The 22,329-nt window shown below is 45.4% G+C and overlaps 1 protein-coding gene across 4 annotated transcripts in view; it reads right to left on the bottom strand.

Annotated features, from left to right (window-relative positions):
• Positions 1-17,397, bottom strand: part of bmp2k (BMP2 inducible kinase) — a 47,536-nt gene extending 30,139 nt beyond the window's left edge. For 3 of the 4 annotated variants that reach the window (XM_061259713.1, XM_061259716.1, XM_061259715.1), the window contains exon 1: positions 16,338-17,397. In XM_061259713.1, coding sequence (XP_061115697.1) covers positions 16,338-16,488 — 151 coding nt within the window. In that variant the 5' untranslated portion in view covers positions 16,489-17,397. The remainder of the gene's footprint in view (positions 1-16,337) is intronic. The other variant, XM_061259714.1, reaches the window with a different exon arrangement.
• Positions 17,398-22,329: the final 4,932 nt, after the last annotated feature.

Raw genomic sequence — 22,329 nt, 5'->3', positions numbered from 1 at the left:
TTAGAGAATTCCTACTGTTGAGTTCTCTGCCCACACTACCAATGGTGTACCTGCCCAATCACCCCTACACCCCACCAAAAAATACAAACAAAATAAATCTTAACGTGCAATGTTAATACCTCAGCGCAGAACAAGAAAAGTAAATGATTACTCAGTAATGACTCCCAGGGATCAGCAGGGCTTTAATGTATTTAGCGGCATTAACAGGCTCAAATATGAAAGCTCAAACTTTACTTTCAAGGCACTTTTTCCCTTAATTCCAGGTTTCTTGTGTACTTGTTTTGTAGTTGCAGCTGAAACGTAACTTAAAAAGAAATGAACAGCTGTATCTTATCTTCTAAATCTATGGCCAACTTCGCTCAAAGCAAAAAAGTCCACTCATCTAACTATAAACAACACAAACGGTGGTTAACCTTCCCCTCCAAAAAGTAGCCTACATTTTGAAACTAGCTTTCCAGCTGCCCCACGACAGACTGGGGATTGTAATCTGTCCTGTACCCCAGGAGAGGCAGGAAGGCTTCCACAATATATGGAGCAAAGGGGTGATGAGGTGCATGCTGGGATACCGCCAGCTTTGTTTGAGTGGACGAGCTGCAGCCCTTCAGGCAGAAGTCGTGAGTGTGGACAAGCAGGGGAAAGGGGGGAGGGTCTCTCAGAGGGGCGAGGGGGGAAGAGAAATGATTTTGGGCGGCACCAGCTGTTACCTGCCTGTCTGTGGGATCGTGGCGGACGGGCAGGGGACGGAGAGTCATCGCCGTGCCCGCTGGCTCCCGATCGAGGCCATATGCTGCCAGCACGCATTCCTAATAAATCACCCTGCTGCTGTGGTATTCCCGCTTTTCTCCCGCCCACTCCGGCTGGGAAAAGGACGGGGGGCGTGGCCGAACAAGCCGCTCGTCGTCCACCCAGGGCCGGCGATTGGCCGGTTCATTGCAGGGCTTCGTCCAATCGGATGAATGGTGCTGAGTGAAAGGGAAAGTGTTCTCACCGCGCTCAGGGGCCAGCGGGACAGTCATGTGACCGGGAGACGTGGAGGATCGCTCGCGTGTGCTGATCTAATACAGAACGGCCTGTCCTGTTATGCCGGACTGGGACTCTCACATGACTGGGCAGTCGTTACAAGCTGAAGGCTGCCGTTATGGAGCTCGAAGCCTTCAGTCTTAAATACTTCTACACAAAGCTGCTCAGGGTCCAAGAGGACAGAGCTGAGCATCTTTTCAGCCACTTCATTTAATCAATCTATGAATGTCAGCTGGTCAATTGTTTCTGTGAAGAGGGGTTATCTGAATTAGTTAGCTTTAGGTATTAACCTAGATGGAATTTGCCCTCACGATGGTCATAATCGTAGCTCTGTTTCTCCCCCCTCAACAAACTGCCACATCCTTGTTCTTCAACCAGAGAATTCAGTTAGAATTCAGTTGTGTAGAAGCATACAGCGCTGGGTGTACACGTCCTTTATTGGTGCATATTTTGACTTGACATTTGACATTTGCCAAATGTGGAAAATACGTTTTTAAGATGTAATGAGTGCCGTCCCACTGAAGGAGGGGGGAAGAAATGAACATTTTAGTACTCAACCACCCGCAGTCAGTGAGCGAAGGGGCATTGCACTAATTCAAGCTCCTCCGATTTCATTGGCCTAGAGACGCAAAGATAGCTACAGACGCGCTAAATCACGGAAAGAAGAAACAGAGCAAGCTTCCCCCTTCCGCAGGACCGGAGGCCACAGCCGCTGCTCCGAGCTGAGGAACGCTGTCATCGCTCCGGAATTTTCCTGTCCGGGCTCCAACGCCGAGCCCCATCATTACATCACCAAGCCAAACAACCAGGGAACACAGGGAGCACGGAAAAACACTTCTCCTGTGTCGCCATGGCAAAAACACTGCGGTCCGGGGATGGAGGAGTGGAAGGAGATACCCACAGAGGGATGGGGGATGCCCTGTCTGAAGCGAGAGAGCTTTGGGCTGATCCTTATCGGTCAACCCAGCAGATGTTGTATGAGAGAGCGTGGTGATGTCACCGCTGACAGGGTATGTGCTCCGGCACTCCCCGACCCCTGACCCCCTCCCCCACCCTACCGCTTCAGATGGTACTCCCACACACTCAGTCTCCAGTCTCTCTGCTTTGTAACACACAGCCGGGGGTTGCGCCTCATTATTAAACACAACTCCCGAGCTAACGTCATCCTTATTGTCAGCCCACAACCAGCGTCTCTAACAAGCAATGGATATTTAGACGACCATCAGACAGTGCGTCTGAGAAATGAATACATCTGCCTCACAGGGTGGACAGGCAGCGAGACTTAGACAGGACAAAGCGGTTTCACACACTCACCCAGTCCCCAGTCCCCAGAGGGGCCAGGGACCAAACGACAAGCCTAATGACTGAGATTCTGTCGGCTAGGACTCCTGCGGTCAACCGCAAACGGGCGGAAGCGACCGGAAGCGGGCCGCTACAGCTCCGGCGTGATACGCCGAACGCGAGGCATCTGGTGACCTTGCTCAGTGCTCATCTTCAGCGGAACCCGCGAACATAGTGTGCTCTTCTTCCATTTACGAGTCTGATCCACGGCGGCACAGACCTGTTTGAGCCTCGGCTCATTTCCCTTTTACATCCCACGTTCCTCCGACAGTCGTCTTCACAAAGGACAAGCGGACGAGGCGCAGGGCCGACAGTGGAGAGCTGAAGGTCCTTTCCTTCCTCCCCCAGCCTCCCCGCAAGAGCCCCCCCTTCCATCCACACGCTCTTTCCACAACTTTCTCATGGGAATGAGTCAGGCAGCTGAGGCCTAGACTATACGGTCCTATACGCATTCCTATAGGGGTCTGATGACATGCCGGCTGCACGGCATGCTGGGTAAATCTGGGAACACACCCGACCCCAGGCTGTTCCGCCTCCGGCTTATGAAGCCGAGGATCTCCTCCTTTCCCGGCGGGGAAGCTGGAATGCGCAACAGTTGTATATTTTCTGCAGAGAAAAGTCCACTGCTCCGATATTCAAGTTCTCCAGGTTTTCCATTTTTGTTCCCCCACTGGGACCTTCCTGTAGGGGCTCATTCCTTTCTTGAGGCCTGTAATTCTCCTCATCCCTCCACTTATTTAGACACAGGAAATGGTATTCCTCACGGATGAATTGGTCTGCAACAGATTCCCACCGCTGCTAGTTTTTGGGAACAGACAAAAGTAAATTCAGCAGCACAGGCGAGATATACTGCACTAACTTCAGTCCAGGGCTGCTTGTGGGACACAGCTATAGAAGCTTTACTCTGTAGCCTTGATTCAACAGCTTGCAATAGACAGAAAACGTTTCCCTGAGGAAATGAAAACAGAGCGTGGAAAAATATTTCCACAGTGGAGCTTCCCCCTTGGAAGCAGAAAAAAGAAAAACACTGCAGGAGTGAATTTCCTGAATTCTTCGTGGCAGGGTTTCACACCGGAGAGGTTTGTTAAGTGCTTCCACACGTGTGTCACCTTAAAATACTTCAGTTCACCACCGAAAACCCCGCAGTTTAATTTCAGCAAAGAAGGCAAAATGTCTGCAGTTTGGGCCACCTGATACGGCACCGTCTGCAGGGAACATTAAAGCAATGGAGAAGTGCTTCCTTAAGAGGGAAATGAGCACTCAGAGCTGGGTTTTTACATAAACAAAACCTTGCTTCTAGGAGCCGTCAATCACACCACTAGCCCTGCTCACTCAAACCAAAAGACCAATGAAATGGAAACTAATAAGCCACCTGACAGAGCAAGGCAGGTCCATGATACATCTTTTAAAAACTGACTGGTTAACATCTCCATTGGAAACGCTGTGCTTCTACTACTAGCTACCAGTCTGTCATTGTTGCAGTTTTGAACTTGACCTTGACTTAAGTGTAAGAGAGGCTAAATTAATGCACGTCAGATACGGATAGGATAACAGAGACAAAATAAAAATATACCTTTAAGAATATATAAAAAAGATATTCTACATCAGTAACACAAATATGCTGCCACTTCATTTCTGTGGAATCAATCCTTTAAAATTCCACTCGACTCAGAGTTTTACCAGGAAATATCACATCACAAGGATGAAGAGACTGACTATAAAAGTCATGCTCCAAGAGTCCAGGGGTGGTGACTCTTCACCCTAACCGACCCGAAAAAGTTGTGTGGTGTGTCACCCCCTCCTCCCTCCGTACCATTCAGCTGTTGTCCAGTCATTGGGTGTGTCCAAATGTGTAAATACTGTAGACAATTTCACAAGTCACCACGAGTGCACCGAGCACAACCTTCTGAAAAACTTTAAGTCCCAAATTAGAGAAACGCAAGAATACGGTTCTACACTGAATGAGAATAAGTCTACATTTGCCCCAGGATGGAATGCACGAAGCACAACCTATTTAACCCTTTTGTAGTGTAGGTTTTTTTGGAATGTTCTTTTCAAAATTTGCTTTGTTCCAGATCATGAACTAATGCTAACATACATGTTGCACTTTCCCTTTGGTTCTTATTGTGTGCATACGGCATTATTAAACAGCGGACCATACCTTGTAAACAAATGGCACGTGCATGCAAATGTTTGTGTAGGTAATTTAATGTGTTCCTCCAGGGGGAAAAAAACAGAGGTGGTCTTGTTCCCCTTGTTCTGGTCCGCACCAGAGTGCCACTGCTGTGTTCATACCTGCCCAAATGAACCCCAACAAGGTGGTGATCGCACCAGGGTTCGATTCAACCGGACTAAACACGGCGTGTGTGAATGCACCAGCATGAGAGGGTGGAATGCACAAAGCACAACCTATTTAAATTTTTTATTTATTTTTATTTTTATAAAATGTAAAAAATCCATTTTTTGGGGGGTTTTTTTTTTCCATTAATTGTTAACCAGACCTTAGGCCCAACTCTTACCTGTGACAAGCAGCGATTTCAACAACAATATGATCGGAACACACACGTCTATCTTACAGTCTTAATCACAGTTTGTATATGCACTACCAAACCTATAAAATAGATTTTAGGTCATAAGAGGACATGGTCAGTCTTTTCACACAAGTACTGTAACAGAACATAGAAGACCGTGATTCAGATCAAATAAACCTCATTACGGAGCACTGCAGAAATTCCTTGTCTGGGTGTTTGAACTATACTTGGGCCTCGAGTGAGATCTTTCCTGCTTTTTTTTTCCTGCAAACATGAAAGCACATTTCCGCAAGCCACACAAGGCAGTCAAATATCTGCAAGGAACACTGCTTAATCTGTTTCCCCCTGAGAGTTCCAAAGTTACACCATAATGATGCTCATAAATTTATCTCCAGAGTAGGGCGACAGCCTAAAAATAGGAGCGGGCCTGGTTTTGGTGTGCAGTCGAGAGATTCTGCACTCGCCCGTATCTTCCTGACGGGACCGTGAGATGACTTGTCGTTCTTCTGGAACGTTCCTCGCCATAAATCCAGCGGTGCTCCTGCTCGGGAGAACGTCAGTCTTTGGAAATTTACGGCGAAGGGGGATGCGCCTGGAGATATTTTATCTGGGCTCGCCGCGTTCTCGCCGGGGGTGGTGTGTTTGAAGAGCTCTGTTTGGGGAAATTAAACTCCAGCGCACAAGCGAAGCTTTGTCTTGCACAGATACTGCACAACAGCTACAAATATTACCCACGGGAGGCCATATTGAGAAATATGCTTTTTTAAGACTTAGCCTAAATCCCTTTTGCTTTGAGCATGGGTAATTTTCCAATCACTGAAAAGCACTACAATATCACCCCAAACACAGCGACATTAACCGCAAAGAGGCATTGATAGATCATAAAACACTTTACTTGTGACACATGCACCTTTTAAAAAGTCAGGCAGGAACACACAGTACCAACAACTATGGCAGGCATTGCATACGGTAAACAATGACTGCAGTGGCCAAGGTTAATGTTCACTTACTGTCATACATTTATACTTCCAACGGCTTGTCTCAGCCCAACCATAACAGCAGTGGTCTAATAACAGAATATAGGCCACATGCACAACACCCATAATGTTACCTTATTGGCTATCTGTAAAACAGAGAATTCACACAGGCTAACCTTTACAATTCACAATGGCTGCACTTCCTGTATCTCCTTGTGGAATGGATCTAAAAGAAACTGCAGGTCTTGCAACTTTTAAAAATTGCACAATCAACAGGAACAGAGCTGTAAAACAAGAGTTCCAAAAACTTGTGGAATCATTCAACCACCCCAGGAAACTTTTTGGGATTAGTCCTTAGGTTTTTACCCTTCACTTCAATGTAGTAAAGGATGACACACCCTATATTTACTGCAGAGCCTGGACAGATCTCATCAAGTGCTTTCTTTTGATATACAATACTCATTTTGGCCCAAAATGCAACTGACACCCCTTGCGTACCAATCCCTCAAAATAGTCCGTGGACAGTGTCCGGGAGGGTCTGTTAAACCAGTGGTCCTCACTCCTGGTTCGGGAGAGCCACAGGATGTGCTGGTTTTCGCCTTAATATCAGCAACCGATAAAAACCCAAGAAACCAGGTGAGGTGAGTTAACTGCTTTCACTGTTGAATTAAGTGTGGAGTAACAACGAAACCAGCTCACCACGCAGCTCTCCAAGGCCAGGAGGGAAGACTACGGAGTTACATAATCCGTTAAGTAGGATTGCTTAAATACTGAAATGAAATTAGAAACAAAGTCAGTCGGCTGAATATGCCAACACAAATTCTGGAAAGTTTCTACTATCCAATTGAGAAATATGCAGTCTCTGTCAGCAGCGATTTCTTTTTTTAAACACTGCACAGCAAGGCGAACATGGCCTAGATTACTGTAAAAGTGACTCAAAAAGTCATTAGTTTAAAGGCTTTTTTTATCTGGCAGAGGCGTCCCTTCATGTTAGCATCAAACCCCGCGGACATCTGGGTGGATCGCCCAGGAGACGGAGCGCGAGGAGGTCGTGTGAACCCACCGAATGGCCGCATTCTATCAGACCGCCAACGAACCAGATAAAGCGGTCCCGCTACGCTTTAAAACGGGACCGTGCAAGCCGATGGTGGGATCGGGATGAGACAAAAGAAAAGCTAACAATCCCAAACCCTTGTATGGGGGATGCTCCCTGAGACAAATGCGCGTTTTAGACACACTGGTCCCTGGGGGATCCGGTTGCTTATTTTGGTAAATATCCTTATTACTCAACCCCGGCGCCCAGCCTCGAGCCAGACCCCAGAGGCCAGCGGCACTGCTCTACTGGAGCCAAACGGGCCAGCGTTTATGGGCCTGTTAGAGAGGATGAGACCGATCCGCTCTCTATCCTCAAAGCGGCAGTCTCAGCCTCAGCCCACAAGGGCAAGCTGGAGCAGGGACGCCATGATTGGCTCTGCTGCTCTCACCGTACAGACTACATGTATAACCTACGCATAGACCGACAGACACACACACAACCGCACACAAGGTGGTTTATCTCATCCTCTTAATCTTGCTTTGATATGGCATTTGTGCAGATTTTTTTCAAACGACACTTTACCAGAGGATTGTGATGCAAGTTCAAGACAGAAATGGCATAAAAGGAGACTATTCCACAACTACAGAATGGGGTGTTCCATGACTACCAGTACTTACAATACCACCGGTAGTCCACACACAACACTACGTTAAAAAAATACAATGAAAAGCTACAGGGATTAAATACAATGACACTGCAGTGGTAACAGAAAGAGTCTTGACAGCTGAATGTGTAAAAGACTGTTTTCAGCTGAAGACGTGGAAGTGCTGCTGGAGCTAGCAGGGACTTGAATGACCCACTTCTCACCAGCTCTCACCGTGTTACTCCTGCCGGCACGTGTGAATAACACTCCCCCAAACCTGTGCTCTGTAAAATCCCGCCTCGAAGCGGGTGATCCGCGATGCGCCTCTCCCTGGGGCAGCCTGAAGCCTAGTGGCTAAGATGTGTGGCTGGGCCCAAAGGTTGGTGGTTCAAGCCCCAGAGTAGCCATGATAAGACCTGCACAGCTGTTGGGCCCTTGAGCAAGGCCCTTAACCCCACATCGCTCCAGGGGGATTGTCCCCTGCTTAGTCTAATCAACTGTAAGTCGATTACTCATTTTGATTAAAAGCATCAGCTAAATAACGAGAATGTCTCTCTCTCTTTCCCACAGTCCGTCCCTTTCCCTCCATTTGTCTTTCCCACTTTCCCTGTCTCTCTCTCCCTCCCTCCCTCTCTCCATGTATTATGTACCACGGACGTCTTTGGGGACCTTCAGCGCAGGGGCATGAGGGACCAGGCTTTAGCAGGCTAATGATGCTGGGGGCTGGGGGGTGATTCCCTCTCAGGGCCGGCCCCCGGGGCTCCGTGAGGGGGGAGGGGGGAGGGGGATTAACGTGGGACCCCACGAGCAGAGGGGCACGGGCCGCGGTGTTTACAAACCGTAGCTCACACCACACTGAGCCGGCAGTCTCTCTGGGAGAAATGATAGTGTGTGTGAACGTACGGTAACAGACGCAGGTGTAAGGCACTGGATCGAGGTCTCTGGATGAGACAGTATAAGCTCTGCAGCCACACGGCGAGGTCTTGTTTGTTTTTCTGGGTAAATCTCCGGGGTTTACCCGCCCGTACGACAGGGCCCCAGCCGAACCGATGACGCTGAAACGCGGATCATGGGTCCGAGGAGGACTGCCATGTCTCCAGGGGGATTGGTCTAAAAGCAGGGTGTGTCCATTCGCAACAAGGGAGATTCAAACCAGTTGGTGTTCGGTGCTGCCAGAGTTTTACAAAAATAATTTCAAAATCAGCTGCTCGTTCCGATTGAGTTACACTTTCAGAATTCAGAGAGTTGGGTATTAGGAGGGAGTAGATGTTAGATACTTCTGAGTGGAATGTTCAGAATATTTCTGATAACTGCGGTCCACCCAATTTGAGTCCCATTGTCAAGAATAAACAACTTCACCTTCAAGTCCTGCTGCACCGTGAAGCCTGTTACAGGCGAAATATCACTGGGCAGTAATCGTGCTTAAAACTATCATAAGTACCAGCTTCTCATTAAACATAAAGACAATTGTACTGTAGCTAAAGTTAAATTACATGTATGTTACACATAATGCGAGTTATGTTATTGAACACTAAACTATTTCACTTGCTTTTATGCCAATATTTGGCAGTAAAGGAGAGAATAGCAATGAAGAGATGTCCTCTCCGTAACCCAGTGGAGCAGAAGGCTTGCGCTGGGACTGAGTGAACTCCTGCTGAGGGGAGAGCTCGTAAACAACACTGACCCCGTCCTCCACGCCTGTGACCTCCCACCTCTCACCTCTGGCACACATGTACACCAGAAAAGGTCACTCAGTAGGTGGAGGTTCAAATCCAAGCAGCACACTTCACCTCTTTCATCTGAGACTCTGCTGTGTTTTCCATCCTTCTAGGAGAAATAAAACTTCCTCTCCCTCTCCGTGCTGTAGCAGTTAGCACTCTTGCCTTGCATCTGCGTGCTGTATTCTAGTTTCCATACATGTCAGGTTAGGTGTGCTCCTTGCCCTTGACCAAGGCACTGGCCTCTGAACTGGAGTTGGTCCCCAGGCACTGCGCTGCCCACTGCTCCTGAGTAACTAGGATGGGTCAAACACAGAGGACACATTAGCCCACAGGGTTCAGTAAAGTACATCTCATCTTATCTATCCCTCTATCTCGGTCTCTCTCTCCCTCGCTGCAGATCTGAAGTGAGGCGACTGCATCAGAAGTGTGCCACACTCACCTCCCAAAACATCTGTCCTGGTCCCCCTGTCCCAGAGCAGACCCCTCACAGCTCTGAAACCAGGAGATGAGGTCCTCCAACCACAGCCAGCGGGGGCCATCTTACAGAACATAGCCACGGTTCTGTCACAGCTCAAGGACAACAGAGCAGCCCCTCTTCACACGAAGACCATTTTAACTTCACCCAAATGTAATCATTGCAACAAAAAATAAAACATGGCCAACGGTTTAAGGGTTTTGAAATTAATTATCACAAGCTTTCACACACAGATCTTAAAGACATGGGTCAATCATATCAAAATTGCTTAACTTTAGCCACAGTCCACCACAAAATTATTCCACTCAAAATCATTTGCCCAGAACTGTGTGCCGATACTACCAGGACACAAAGACTGGTCGTGTTCCTTTTAACGGTCAGATCCAGGGAAATGATTAAATTTACAAATATTATTGTATGGCCCTGTTGAAAACGGCACACTGATTCACCTTTTCCTTTTTTTTCTGTATGAAGATGAAGCCAAACAGAAGAACTAAAAGAGGCAGGACTGCAACTGAGCCAATGACCTTCTGAACATCTGACCATCAACACACTGCAAAGGAACTGGCATAACCACTGATCAAAATAGTTCAGCTACATTTAAACATGTTAAAACAAGAAGCTGTTAAGACTTCTCACTACTTCAAGCAATTAATTCTGCTATCCAGGGGCTGCTTTAGACCAACAAATACCCTGTAAACTTTTTTAAAACAGGATGGTAGCACAGTAATAAAAGTTATTTCGGTTTATTTACAAGTCAATTAGGCGTCACGTGGATACAGGTCCTGCAATACTTGTGCCATTAAATGCAGTATTTTCAAAACACACACTGGGGAACTCGCACCGAATGACACGCACGGACAATCGATAGACGTGGGCGTTTTTAGCTGGTGTATTTGTGCTCATAGGCAAACACGCTCCAGGAAGGCATCCGAACAGTCACAAACGGCGCTCTTATTTATTCGATTTTTTTATTCTTGCTGAACAGTCCCGTCGCGGACTCCTCCCAGCGGCGCCTATGAAAAGGAGGATAGCGGACAGCGAGTGGCTTCAAATATTTATTAGCAATAACACAAAGGCACCATGTCTCGCACGGACAATCAAAACAGTAAGCCTGGATAAGCAAACACAAAGCCAGCGGCCTCTGCTCCGGAGCCTGGGCACAGAGCCGTACAGTACCAGCGCTCTTCTTCATGCCGTACGAGGACAGGACAACAGAGACAATCCTCTCATTCATCCCTCATACAGTACGCATCCTCTCATTCATCGCTCATACAGCACGCTGACAGTGTAGATGCACCACGGAAAACCCTGTGGCCCCGGTCCTGGAGACGCAGGGCGTGCTAAGGTCCCCAGCCCTGGTCGTGGAGACGCAGGGCGTGCTGAGGTCCCCAGCCCTGGTCCTGGAGACGCAGGGCGTGCTGAGGTCCCCAGCCCTGGTCCTGGAGAGACGCAGGGCGTGCTGGTTTTTGTTTTTGCCTTTATAGCAGAAACCAATTCAGATCCAAGAAACAAGGTGAGGAGAGGTAACTATGTAATTAACAGCTTTCACTGATCAATTAAGTGCTGAGTAACAACAAAAGCCAGCACACCCTGTGCCTGCATGTTTTGTTCATCTTCCTTCCGCGTGGGGCTAAAACCACTCAAGCAGTGAATCATTGAACAGAGCATGCGAAAAACATCATCGACAATCTGAATCTCCTGGTAATGCATCTTTGAGACTTAAAGCCGACTTAAAGGTGGTGTTAATAATGTTAACTAGATGCAAAAAAACATTTTAAGTATGACCACTGTAATCTTAGAGAGCATCTTTTCCTTCTTTTTCAATGCAGACAGCACTTTTTAATGATAAACAGTCCCATAAAGTCTTCGACAAAATGGAGTCAAGGTTTTCAAAAACAAAAAACTGTACATCTAATGGCCCAAACCACACTCTTATTTAAAGTGTATATCCGTAAACAGCACTGGCAAAACTGAACTAAGCTTGAGCACGCATGTTTGCGTATACACAAACACACATAGCACTCATATTTACATGAAGCATTGGCACCGTTTGAGCAGCTTTGTGTACATTATGTTTGGTGGAGCATCTTTCTGCAGCAGAGCTGTGCAGTCTTACAGCAGTCAGTGTTATCTCAGTCAGCCTGTGGCTCAGGTTACACAGCCTGAGCAGCGCAGAGACCTGCCTTATGGCTGCCTTTTAAACAGGCCAAAAGCTCTATGTACATACACGCGCGAGCACACACACCTACAAACACATGTACACACACATGTACACACACATCCTCTCTTCCTTACACACACACACACACACACGTGTACACAAGCACGCACACACCCTATCTCCCTTATGCACAAACAACTACTTTTGACTTGGTTCTCAAGTCAAAATGAAAATGCTTTGCATCAAAATCCTGTTGACCTTCCATCCTAACATTTTGCGAAAAGCTCAAAAAAAACGTACGAGCGAAGCCTTACTCGGGTACATAGACATTAAACTCATTTTTAACTTCCGTTAAAGGACAGTATAGTTTGGGGGCCAGTACTGTACACTCAGCTAAAGCCACACTGGAGAACACCAGCGTGTTTGTGCAGTCATGTGCACACTGAGGCAGAACACACACAGCCCAGGATGACAGTCATCAGCTTCAGCGCGGCATCAGCACTCCCATAGGGGGAGGCCTACATCGCCCCGCCTCAGTCTCTGACAGCACCACCCTGGAGTCTCCACCTGGACTCATCAGTGGGGCCACTGCTGAGTCAGCGCATTCACAATCATCAGAACGAGGAAAGACGCTGTCGACAGTTACAATCGGGGTTCAAAATGAACCCCAGCCACCAGCCAAAAGCTGGTAAATTTGATAAGTTTGCCAATTCTACTAGCCACTTTGGCAGGTAACCACCCATCACTAGGAGGTCCGGTTCTATTCTAAATATCCCGTTGTCTGGTAAAACAGTGAAATTGGCAGGTGGGTTTTGGGTATGCACCAACCACTGTGGTCCTGCCCTGGTTACAACTGTAGCTCTGAGAAGTTATTTTCTCGGGTACATTTTCAAACTTGTTGCAGTGTACTTGTTTCCATTGTTAGAGAGCAGACCAGCAAGTGAAACTATAATCATAATAATATAATTTCTTATTTAGCTGACACTTTTACCAGAAGCAGCTAACAGTTGATCAGAATAAGCAGGGAACAATTCCCCCCTGGAGCAGGCCTGGCTCAAGGGCCCAACAGCTGTGTGGATCTTATTACAACAACAGGGCTTGAAGCACCTTCCAGGGCCCAGTCATGTACCTCCGGCATGACTGGGACTGGGCATGACGGGGACTGGGCATGACGGGGACTGGGCATGACGGGGACTGGGCATGACGGGGACTGGGCATGACGGGGACTGGGCATGACGGGGACTGGGCAGGGAACTCCTGCAGCAGCACAGATGCAAGTGAGTTTTGCCAACATTTCCAAGAATCTTCAACACAGAAATAGTGGTGACAAGGAAGCAGCAGGTCCGGCAGTGTTCCGGAGCAGGGCGGTGTGTTGACTGAGAAATCAGCAGTGCGTGATCCCATTTACTGGAAGATAGGGAATATTAAGAGAGAATGTTTGCCCTGTACACACACCACACACACCACACACACCACACACAACACACACACCACACACACCACACACCACACACCACACACCACACACCACACACCACACACACACACACCTGGTTGGATCCCTGAGTTGGTAACCTCAGGAGTACAGGGCTAATGCAGATGAGTCAGCAGCCGCCTCTACAGCGGGAAGGGGAAGAGGCTTTCAGGAGAAAGGTCTGCCTATCTGCGAGTCAGACAGAGCAGGGCTGACAGGCCAGTTTCAGGCTGGAGTACCTGCTGACACACTGGTATAACAGGCCCCAGGGGTACTGCAAAGTCATCTTGGGTCCTTTTGAAAGGAACACAAAACAAAAAGCTTAATTCCCTCTATTGAGAAATGCTTGCCTGAACTACCCCCACCCCCCCATCCCCAAATAACCAAAGGGAAATTGTGTAAACTTCAAGCCGGGTGCAGTTATTGTCACCGAGACTGGTTCTGCAGGGGGAAATTCCAACAACAAAAGCACCGGGTCTTCCAGTTTGCAGAATGACAGCAATGGGATGATCGCACCTTCGGGATCAAGCGACTTCGGGTCACGATGTACCGCAGCACCCGCTAAAACCGTGGAAAGGACAGTCAGGGACATACTCTCCTGCAGGAGCTGACTTCAAGAAAAAAAAAAAAAACAACAACTAACTGCCTTCTACACAGATGCATCCGCTGATGTGGAGCCATCAGCTTGTTTCTACATCCTCCTCGGAGAGGGTGTCAGACTTCATTAAGAGGCGCGAGGGGAAACGACCAAGTTCCTGCAATACTGCCGAACCACTGTTTAGACCCCAGGATGAGCAAAAGAACAAAGTAATGATATCAAAGTCATGGACCGGTGTGCCTTTTAAGGCAATTCTCATTCAACACAAATCTCAGGAAGAAGGAAGTTTGAACTCGCTCTTTTAGAATTCGGTCCACAGAACTGTGGTTCGGTCACACTTATGACATCACAGTTGCTTCAGAAGGGTTTAAGGTTCCATGTTGGCTGCCAGCATCTCCCCCGTGATTGGCTCTCTGATGACTGCACGGTCTGGATTTAAACAAGCTCTAGTGGGACAAGGCTCCTTCGAGATGAAATGTCCCACGATTCTCAGAGTACACAGCGCAAAGTCACGCAAGCGGCAAATGACAAGTCCCGCCAGGCTGCGTGACCGAGCGTGGCTCTGACAGTGCATGCAGACCAACTTCCCTGTCCTTGCAGCAAGTGGCACAGGGTCATTGGAGAGCGTAGGCATATGCAGGGCTGAGGCTCTGTAGGGCAGGCCACAGAGGACCCGCTGTTCTTGTTTTTGTCTGAGGAACTGGCCGTTTTGTAACCGACGGGCACAATCAGACACTGCCCAATTACAGAGAAGGTCGGCAGGCAGTGTCAATCTTATCTTGCTGGGGCACGCCTGTGTGTCAAAAGCATAGTTTTTTTGTTTTGTTTTTTTGTCAAGGAAGCAAGATTGTGTGAACAACACAGCACATTGCATGCAGTAGTCTGTCACAAAGGCCATTGAGGAAGCTCATCATGTTTAAAATTATAAATTGGGATTTCTGTTCGGGTGTTTAGGGAGTATGAATATTGAACCTAGTTCTTTAAACCATTGGATAAACAAAATTTGTGATACTACAAGCTGAACAATAACAAAACTTCGTTTGTCAAGCGTAATGGAAACGCAACACAAAATGCAACGACCAAACGCAGCTTTAACCGCTAAACAATGCAACCCAAACCAATCCTGGCGGTTAGATTACAGGAACATTCATGTGAGTCTCAGACTGGTTTCATTACATTACATTACATTACATTACATTACATTACATTACGTGGCATTTAGCAGACGCTCTTATCCAGAGCGACGTACAACAAAGTGCAAATCAATCACAAGAACAAGTGCAAAAGTAGACCTAGAGTCTACATCTCCCAGATGCATTCTGGGAGTGCGAGTCTACATCTCCCAGATGCATTCTGGGAGTGCGAGTCTACATCTCCCAGATGCATTCTGGGAGTGCAAGTCTACACCGCCCAGATGCATTTTGGGAGTACAAGTCTACAGCCCCCATATGTGCATTCTGGGAGTAAACCAACAGAGAAAACCACCAACCCTTGTTATTGGATGGTGAAGAGGAGCCATAGACAGAGTTAGAAGTGTGTAGATGAAGCAGTTAATGAAAGACCATGCACACAGTGGTCGTCAGTGTAAAAGAGTGAACACGTGTGTTGAGGGCGAGGGTGGTGTTCACCAGTAGCTTGTTACTAAACTGGGTCTCACCCCAGTTAGCCTGGACACATCACCTAGTGACCCTTCAGATAAAAACTTTGAGATGATCTACATCACACTTCAGTGTCTTCTGTCATATAAGTAGGTTGCAAGGCGATGCATATCCCACCACAAAGACCTGTACAGTCAAATTATCCAGGGGGAGTAAAACATACTGGAAATAAGTACCCTCAAACCAAGCATAACATACCTTAAAACATACCCACGTACCTTAAAACACTTAGTCCTGTAGGTTAGAACTTGAACTTTTAACATAACTTGAACTCATAGTTTAAACAAAAGTTCACTATAACGCAACACAACTGGAGCTCGCTAGATATATCCGTTTTACGCTAGGAAAAGAGTAGGGAAATCCGCAGGGAAAGAGGAGCCTGCCTAATGTCCATGGGGCAGCACATGAGGTCACCGGGACTGGTTTATCCCATGTGACGAGCCGGTAAATTGGATCAGTTTAAGTCATTAGCACGTATTACGCTCGAATTACTCACTCATCGCACCATATAACCCGAAAGAGCTGGTCATATACATACACGCATTAAATCATTTAACAAACGTAATTCCACAGATTCTTCTGGTACGTTCTCAAACCAGTTTTCAGACCGCGGACATTTAACAATTTCTAGGGGTGGGTGTGAGCAAAAACACGCAGAGTTTATAACGGAGACTGCGACTGTAACGGAGGCAAACATACCTTCAGCAATAAGTTCCTCCACAGTGACCTGGTATCGGCCGACAGAGAACACCTTCCCGATGTAGTTGCCGACTGCGGAACCTGACCCTGATCCGGATCCTCCACCGAGCCCACCACTCTCCGACTTTGGCATGCGAGAAAACTTCTTCATTCTTCTTGATTCAAATGTCTGCCTCCCGGGGAAAGTCCTATAGGCTATCACTGAAAATCCCACAAGGAATTCTGAATGCAACTTCCCCTATCTATTCATCCCGACCATATGCTTCGCCTGCATAGCTATTCTGCAGCAAGCGTGTAACCAGCAAAGTTAGTTAACAGCTCCGAGTGTAAACGCCAGCTAGTTAGGTTGGAAGGTTAGCTAGCGATCACTTGAATGACATACAGTGCAGAGAACCATGCGTAATGCAATATGCGCTCATATGCAATGCATCACAGCATTACACATCGTTTGGGCATTTAGTGCCTTATTAAAACGATGTTTCCACAACTGACGAGTGCTTGCTGAAGAGGAAGCGAGATAGAGCCACGGCTGTATAGCTAGCTAGCAAATAGCGTCTGGGGACACGGCAGCAGTCGAATAAAACACGCGAACAATGCGCGCTATAGGGCAATAAGAAAATATAGCAAATTAACAATCGTACTCCGATATAATAGAATCCTATCACGCTAACGACATTGGTTCTACTGCGCGAAACCGCTACACAAGAGCTCTTTGTTTAGATAACGTTATATACCTGGCTGGGTGGCTGGGTAACTAGCTAGCTACCTAGCTACCTCTCAAACACCAGCCGAAACACCTCCCTCCCCTCTACTCTCCACACGCCAGTACTTCCCCTTTGTAGCTAGCTAGCTAGCCAGCCGACCACACCGCCTGTTAAAATACAGATGCAGGCGAACTGCAATTACGGTGAATGTCATAAACATAACATAACCAGATTCTAGAGATGGATTATCCTCGCACAATATCACGAAGAATCAGTGCGTATCGTGCAGTCCCATTGCTTCTTCCACCCCGTTAAACTTCGAACTCCTGACTCTCTGTACAAATAAGTGGGTGGTTTGGTTTGTTATTACCCAATCCGCCTGGCGGACAACCTACCTTTGGCTTTGGCCGACCCTTCCCATTGTAGCCAGCTAACGATTGGTGTGCCAAGCCTACGTTTAGATATAGCGGCACTCTGATAGGTTAGAAAAAATGACAGTCCGTATGTCGATTCACCTTCTGTTCGGTTGAGAAAGAGCACGAAGAAGAGGCGGTGACAGCTGAAACCACAGAGCCAGTGGGAGTAGTACGATTTTCAGTGATTTCCGTATTTTATTTTCAAAATAACCGACATTCATTTTTTTTAAATCGATGAGAAACAAATGCTCAGCATCTACAATGTTCAACTGAAGTGACTGGTTTTTGAGTTTGCTACTCGGGGACAATAGAATTTAACTTGATCATGTGTAGGTACATTTTTTACATCAAAATCAAGTTGATTAACCAATAATGCCCGCCATTTGTATAACCACACAATAATGAGGCTATTCCATATTTGTCTGTATTCCTTTTCTTATTGGCACAATGAGATAGATGCAAATGTGGAAATAACTTCTCACTCAGTCTAAAATAATGGTTTTGTTAAAAAGAGGAAGATGATGAACAGCAGGGCAGTTGCTGAACTTCTCTTTGAAAACAGATGGGTTTAGTTACACCAAGGTTTGCCTTTTAAAATACTATTCCACACGTCCTACGAGTGATTCACCCTGAAATAATTGGGCTCCCCACATGTCTCAAACCTTATTTCACAACAGATTTCTCAACACAACAGCATACAGACATTCAATTCAAGGGGTGTCAAGATAATCTGTTGTTCAAGTTTAAATTATTGAAACCTGGGAGGCCATGATGCAATATGCAGTTTGTGTAAAAGTGCCTGTTGTCAACTGCAAAGCTGATCGTCTTAGAAATGCTTGTATTTCTCATTTATTTTTCTCCACATGAACTGTCCTACAGCTCTTCTAAAATGTTCTTAAATAATGCAATGCATTTGGCTAACAAAGAATTACATATATAGACACACACACACACACACACACACACACACACACTCAGTGAACACTTTATTTGGTATTATTCCTGTCTGCAAAACTTCTGCTCACTGGTTTTATTTATTTTTTGCTTTTTTGCACCATTTTACACCAGCAAACTCTAAAAACTAGTGTGCGTGAAAATATCGAGAGATCAGCAGTTTCTGAGATACTCAAACCACCCTGTCTGCTACCAACAATCATTCCACGGTGAAAGTCACTTCGAATCACATTTTTCCCCCATTCTGATGGTTGATGTAAACATTAACTGAAGCTCCTGACCCGTATCTACATGATTGTATGCATTGCACTGCTGCCACACAATTGGCTGATTAGATAATCACATTAGTAGATAGGTGTAATAAAGTAAAAATGTTCCTAATAAAGTGCTCGGTGAGCGTATATATACATTAGTTATAAAGAGTACTAAATTGTTGGTTATTGTTATAGATTAAAGCGTGTTCAGAATAGGGTCACTTCCTCTGCACATGGCTGTGACAGAGCTTACATAAGAGATGTCAGAGTCACGTGACTAAACTATGACTAAATGGAGCCCCACTTCAACCCCCTCATAGATCCCATTGTTGGACTGGATTTGATTTTGTCAGTGCACACACTGCCACCTGTTGGTGGATAATTGTCCTAATTTCCTCATCAAATTAATTAAATCTACTTTCAGCACTGTATGGAAGCACTTACAGATAGATGTGTGTGTGTGTGTGTGTGTGTGTGTGTGTGTGTGTGTGTGTGTGTTGCATGTTGCATGTTATGTTGCAAAACTGTACTTACAACATGGGCAGGAACTGTCATACTGTACAACTCAAATTTGTTTTGAGTGTAGTTGTGTTTGTTCCTATGAATTGGCTGAATCTAAGCTTCTTGCACACCTTGCATTTTTACTTTATAATTGTACAGATTAAACAGATAAAAAGATACTCTGTAATATTTCAACCAAATTAGCTTTGATGACAGTTTCAAAATATTTTGAAGAAAATGAAAAATAAGGCCCTAATAGTATCTGTGTTACAATATATTTCCACTCAATGTCATTCACTTCCAGTAATTTCATATTTAACTTATAGGGTTAGAAGTATAATTACTGCATGTAGTGACACAGTATTGAGTGTTAAATAGGTCCAGTGTGCATGCCTAATTGAAATGCTATACTAAAATTTTGCTGCCTTCTCATGAAAACTTGTTGTACCAGAATTTGAATACATTTGAACACAAAGGACATCAGCTGATGTACATTTCTAATTACAGTATTTGGAAAGAACGGAAACAATGTCAGTCCAAATTTACTTTTACTTTAAAAGCTTGGCGAATGCCAGCCTAAGCTGTCTGTTCTCTTAATGCACACTGTTTGAGAAGTGCATTAACTGTAAATCTGTTGCATCAGATTTGTAAGCAAAGACTGTAACGATGTCTCCGAATATCGCTCTTGAGCTTACACAAATGTGACGGCAGTTTTGCGAGGATAGCAGCTTGAGTTGGCAGAGTCTTGCCCCCTTTCCAGCGAGGCTGAGCTGAACTCTGGTGAGTACATCGCTATAATGAAGATCGGCTTCTGCCTTCAGGCTATCCCTTGCCTCAGAAAGCAATGTCTGTGCTGATATTGGGTTTTTATTTATTTTAGAGAGTTTTACTACTGTATTTTTCATTCCCTTTCCTTCTGGTCATGTCTGGAGTCCTCAGGGGGAATTCTAGGGAGAGTCTAGTAAAACAACAGTCAATTCAAGGGTTTTTAAAATTAATACAGCAGCATATTATATGATTACATATCACTTATCTTGTGTGAAACATGAACTGGAGCTACATCACCAGCACTTCTCTCTGTACAGAGAACATCAGATTTGGAGTCAGGGTATTCCTCTTATGCGTAGGGCTCAATCATTTATTTTGTAACTATATCCAAATAATATGTTCCATAAGTTTTAGATTACTGTTCCAACTGAGTAATTATTGGACAAATATTATGGCAGAAGTTAAACCTCCCATTATCCCTGACCATCAGATATGTCAGATTAAACTAGGAGTACAATAACAGCTGTATACAGATTCCACATTCTGAGCTGTATTAGATCAGGTGACTTTCTCAGTGTATCCGTTTCCAGCATATCATTTATTGGTATCCCACTAGAGGTTATGAGAGAATGTGAGAGTGTGTAAAAGCATGACAGTAATAGCCATGTGGCGCTCTCAGTCCGCGTTGTATAATGCAGTCTTTCTGAGGTCAGCCCGCGAGGATGTGAAACACTATGAACTGGAAAACAGCTGTCTCGGGCAACTGAGCGAATGGCATGTGTTTTGCAGTTCACAGATATGCAGGGGAATGAGCCTTTTAAACTTCAAACCTTTGTATAAAGCTGCCATCTGCCTTTCATGACTACATATTGCCTGTAGCCACTTAGGGACTTCATGATATGGGCTGTTGCTGGATTGGCTACTGCCAATGGCAGAGTAATGGTCATATACAACATCCATTTGTGAATTAAATTTCTTTATTTCTGCCCTCTTAGTGAATCTTAAGAACCTTGTGTTGTTGAACACTGTTCTTACCCTGAATGTGACCAGTGACTACCTCTTAATTTATATAAATCTGTGCACACATAGCCTTAGTTAATGGCTTGTATTGATCTCACTGCTCCATTAAAGTGTGCTAATAGAGGTGGGCTTATCAGTCTTCCAGTCACTCAGTGTTTAACAGTGCTAACAATAACACATGGATTACTTCACTTCTGGGCCCGGATGGTTGGCAGTGCTCACTGATGCTGGGTCTATACCCCCAGACCATTCTGCTTGTTTTCGCATTTCAGCTTAAATACTGGGGAGCTCAGAAACGACTCATGAAAATGATTTTCCATCTGGACTTCAAGTTAAACTGCAGCCATAAGATATTTAAATGTTGTGATTATGATCTGGGATTTATGTATCTTTAAACATTTTTCAGAATGTAGAACTAATAAACAGTTTTATGTTTTTTTAACCTACTGATTTCAAGTATATCCTTGAAATGATCTTGTTCTTCTCTGTGAATAATGTGCTATGAAATGCGTTCTGACCAGTTTGTTGTCGATTTCCAAGTTTTCCTACGGCCGTACAAAATGGCGCCATCTGCTGTTCGTTTCTAATTCATGCACTGGTTTCTGTAATAACGCATTTCATCAGAATCACTCTCATGGGAATAAGCTGGTGTCGAAAGTCAGCACATCGTGTCAGCGTACAGCACACGGACACCACAGTCCACAGAAAATGTCTGTTTATTCAACAAGACAAAACCGTGACATTTCCAAACAAAGCAACCCAGAGCATGTGGTTACAGCAACATCCTTTAGGATAATAAGAAATAGTTTCCACTGAGAACTTTTATTTATAGGAATTGGGTTAGATAACTGTACACATAATACATAAACATATTTCATAAAATAGTAGAGCAGAGAAGACAGGTAATATGTGAGACCAATGCATGTGACCAGGTGTGTGTGTGTGTGTGGTAGTCACATTACACAGAATTGCAGATTATACAGCAAAGCCAATTCTCCTTGTAGTAAATCAAACTACATTTTGCACACAGTCCATAAATAAATGCAGCACATATGTGAACAGGTCAGTTCTGAAGTGTAGCATGTTGACAGGCGACCCTAACATTAAACTTAACTCTCCCCTGTGGGAAAAGAGAATTTAGAAAAACATTTAAAATGTGTGTATTTCTGTCTTTAATAATCATCCACAGATCTGCAGCAGGGCCTTTTATATTTACTATTTGCTTTTGCTGCACAAGTTATTATTCTTATTAACTTAACAACGGCAATTATTACATTGGTCTGGAATGGTTGTTTAATGCAGTTTGTTGTTTTGTTTGGGCCCCTAGAATTGATTTTTAAAACAGTTTTAGTGAACTTGTCATAAACAACTGGTG

This window comes from Conger conger, chromosome 11, assembly GCF_963514075.1.
Source record: "Conger conger chromosome 11, fConCon1.1, whole genome shotgun sequence".
NCBI lineage: Eukaryota > Metazoa > Chordata > Actinopteri > Anguilliformes > Congridae > Conger > Conger conger.
Note: the sequence above shows the minus strand (reverse complement) of the source record. Positions and strands in the feature narration are given on the sequence as shown.